Genomic DNA, 3,282 nt, shown 5'->3' with positions numbered 1-3,282 from the left:
GTTTTATAGATGTGTAAGATGTTCATGTTAAAGGAAATAGAGTATAGTTATTGACTTTGAAATGTATAGTCATTTGCTTAATTCAGAGATTGAATCTTTGCTAAAATGTGCAGTTAGGTTGATGAAAGAAATTGACTTGTACCACTTAATGAGCAATTTCATCTTTTAAAAATAGAAATAGCTGATGCTGTGGACACCTTTTATTCTTTTGAGAATCCTATAACCAAGAAATCTTTCAGCTGATCATTATACAATGAATGCCCCGAGGCTTTGAAAAATATTTATTTTGAAATTATCATAAGCTCAAAATGATTCACCAATGGGAAAAAAAAAGCAATTAAAGCCAGAGCTATAAGCTCTGGCAAATTTTCCCTGCTGAAAATAATTGGACAGATATTTTTTCCCTTTTTTTTTCAGTGATATTTCCATTTATTTTACTTTTAGTAATAAAAAATTCTTTCTATCTCATACATGATTGAACACATTTTGCTTTAAAATTAACAGTCACAATTGAAGAAACAATGGTTTATTTTTCTAATGAAATTACCAAGCTGCTGAATCTTAAGGCCTCAACAAATGTTGCATCTTATTATTTTCATTCAACAATAAGACCTCCTATTTTGATTATTCTCGGTAAATAGCAATTTTGTTTCTCCAGTTGTATCCATTTGCCAAAGTTAGGACAGTTTAATATGGTGGCTACTACTTTCAGGGGATTCTATCAGATGAATCCTCATTTCCATCACAATAGCTACTGGCAATCTTTCATCAAAAGTCCATCCGTTAGGACTTCTCTGTCATGGTTGGCCAAGAAGTCCTGCTTTGGCTACCAGGGCTTCATTCTGCTGAATATGATATTCCTGAAATCTCATGGATATTCTTTGTGTCATTTTTAAATATTTCTGTAAGCAATGTTCGTAACAGGTGGTCTCTTCAGGTTTTACTTCTCCTGTTGTGAAGTCTTTAACGCAATCCAAAAGGCAGGTTTCTGTAAGTTTATTGTAGGTTCTAAGAAATTCCTTAAACTGTTTTATCTGATCAGATTCTGGTTTTTGTGCAGCCATATTCTATTGGTATGTTTATTAGTCACCTTTTCTGATGCATGAGTTTCCTTTTGTTCCGGAAAATTAGTTGTCCAACCTTTGCTTGAATGTTTCTAATGACTGATTTCTTACTTAAGCACAAGCTCTTGCATCCGACACCAGTGCGAGGTTGGGGGGCTGCTCTGCCAGTCGAATCTAGGGGCGGAGGGTTTGGGTCGGGGTGGGCGCCGCAGCCGCTGGATGGGAGAGAACACGTGGGAGAGGCCTATTTTTCCCCTTTTTTTAAGTAATAGTGCCCAAAGAGTTTTTTTTACTTTTTTATTGTTATGTTAATCACCATACATTACATCATTAGTTTGTGATGTAGTGTTCTATGATTCATTGTGTGTGCATAACATCCAGGGCTCCACACAGAATGTGCCCTCTTTAACACCCATCACCAGGCTAACCCATCCCCCCACCATCCTCCCCTCTAGAACCCTGTTTCTTTTTCAGAGTCCATCATCTCTCATTGTTCGTCTCCCCCTCTGACTTACTCCCCTTCATTCTTCCCCTCCTGCTATCTTCTTTTTCTTTTCTCTTAACATATGTAGCATTATTTGTTTCTGAAGTACAGATCTGTGATTCAACAGTCTTGCACAATTCACAGCGCTCACCATAGCACATACCCTCCCCAATGTCTATCACCCAGCCACCCCATCCCTCCCACCCCCCACCACTCCAGCAACCCTCAGTTTGTTTCCTGAGATTAAGAATTCCTCATATCAGTAGGTCATTTGAAACACGTCTTTCTCTGATTGACCTATTTCACTCAGCATAACACCCTCCAGTTCCATCCACGTCGTTGCAAATGGCAAGATCTCATTCCTTTTGATAGCTACATAATATTCCATTGTGTATATAAACCACCTCTTTTTTATCCATTCATCTGTCGATGGACACCTTGGCTCTTTCCACAGTTTGGCTATTGTTGCTATAAACATTGGGGTGCATGTACCCCTTCGGATCCCTACATTTGTATCTTTGTGGTAAATACCCAGTAGTGCAATTGAAGGATCGTACGGTAGCTCTATTTTCAACTCTTTGAGGAACCTCCATACTGTTTTCCAGAGTGGTTGCACCAGCTTGCATTCCCACCAACAGTGTAGGAGGGTTCCCATTTCTCCGCATCCCCGCCAACATCTGTCGTTTCCTGACTTGTTCATTTTAGCCATTCTGACGGGTGTGAGGTGGTATCTCATTGAGGTTTTGATTTGGATTTCCCTGATGCCGAGCGATGTTGAGCACTTTTCCATGTCTGTTGGCCATTTGGATGTCTTCTTTGGAAAAATGTCTGTTCATGTCTTCTGCCCATTTCTGGATTGGATTATTTTTTCTTTGGGTGTTGAGTTTGATACATTCCTTATAGATTTTGGATACTAGCCCTTTATCTGATATGTCATTTGCAAATATTTTCTCCCATTCTATCGGTTGTCTTTTGGTTTTGTGGACTGTATCTTTTGCTGTGCAAAAGCTTTTTATCTTGATGAAATCCCAATAGTTCATTTTTGCCCTGGCTTCCCTTGCCTTTGGCGATGTTTCTAAGAAGAAGTTGTTGCGGCTGATGTCAAAGAGGTTGCTGCCTCTGTTCTCCTTTAGGATTTTGATGGACTCCTGTTTCATATTTAGGTCTTTCAACCATTTGGAGTCAATTTTGTGTATGGTGTAAGGAAATGGTCCAGTTTCATTCTTCTGCATGTGGCTGTCCCATTTTCCCAACACCATTTCTTGAAGAGACTGTCTTTTTTCCGTTGGACATTCTTTCCTGCTTTGCCGAAGATTAGTTGACGATAGAGTTGAGGGTCCATTTCTGGACTCTTGATTCTGTTCCATTGATCTACGTGTCGGTTTTTGTGCCAGTACCATACTGTCTTGATGATGACAGCTTTGGAATAGAGCTGGAAGTCCGGAATTGTGATGCCTCCAGCTTTGCCTTTCTTTTTCAACATTCCTCTGGGTATTCGGGGTCTCTTCTGGTTCCATACAAATTTTAGGATTATTTGTTCCATTTCTCTGAAAAAAGTAGATGGTATTTTGATGGGGGTTGCATTGAATGTGTAGATTGCTCTGGGTAGCATTGACATCTTCACAATGTTGGTTCTTCCAATCCATGAGCATGGAACGTTTTTCCATTTCTTTGTGTCTTCTTCAATTTCTTTCATGAGTATTTTATAGTTTTCTGAGTACAGATCCTTTGCCT

At 39.3% G+C, this 3,282-nt stretch overlaps 1 protein-coding gene across 1 annotated transcript; it reads right to left on the bottom strand.

Annotated features, from left to right (window-relative positions):
- Positions 1-797: 797 nt before the first annotated feature.
- Positions 798-1,258, bottom strand: LOC114202189 (mitochondrial import inner membrane translocase subunit Tim9-like). Its single transcript, XM_028095263.2, has 2 exons — positions 932-1,258; positions 798-847 (listed from the first exon to the last, which is right to left on the bottom strand). The coding sequence occupies exons 1-2, from the start codon at positions 1,062-1,064 to the stop codon at positions 798-800; spliced, it is 183 nt and encodes a 60-aa protein (XP_027951064.1). The 5' UTR covers positions 1,065-1,258.
- Positions 1,259-3,282: the final 2,024 nt, after the last annotated feature.

The sequence above is a fragment of the Eumetopias jubatus genome, unplaced genomic scaffold (genome assembly GCF_037043125.1).
Source record: "Eumetopias jubatus isolate StellerSeaLion01/CBP00866 unplaced genomic scaffold, mEumJub1_p1.0 scaffold_10, whole genome shotgun sequence".
Classification (NCBI taxonomy): Eukaryota; Metazoa; Chordata; class Mammalia; order Carnivora; family Otariidae; genus Eumetopias; species Eumetopias jubatus.
The sequence above is the reverse complement of the archived record's forward strand: the minus strand, read 5'-3'. Positions and strand labels throughout refer to the sequence as shown.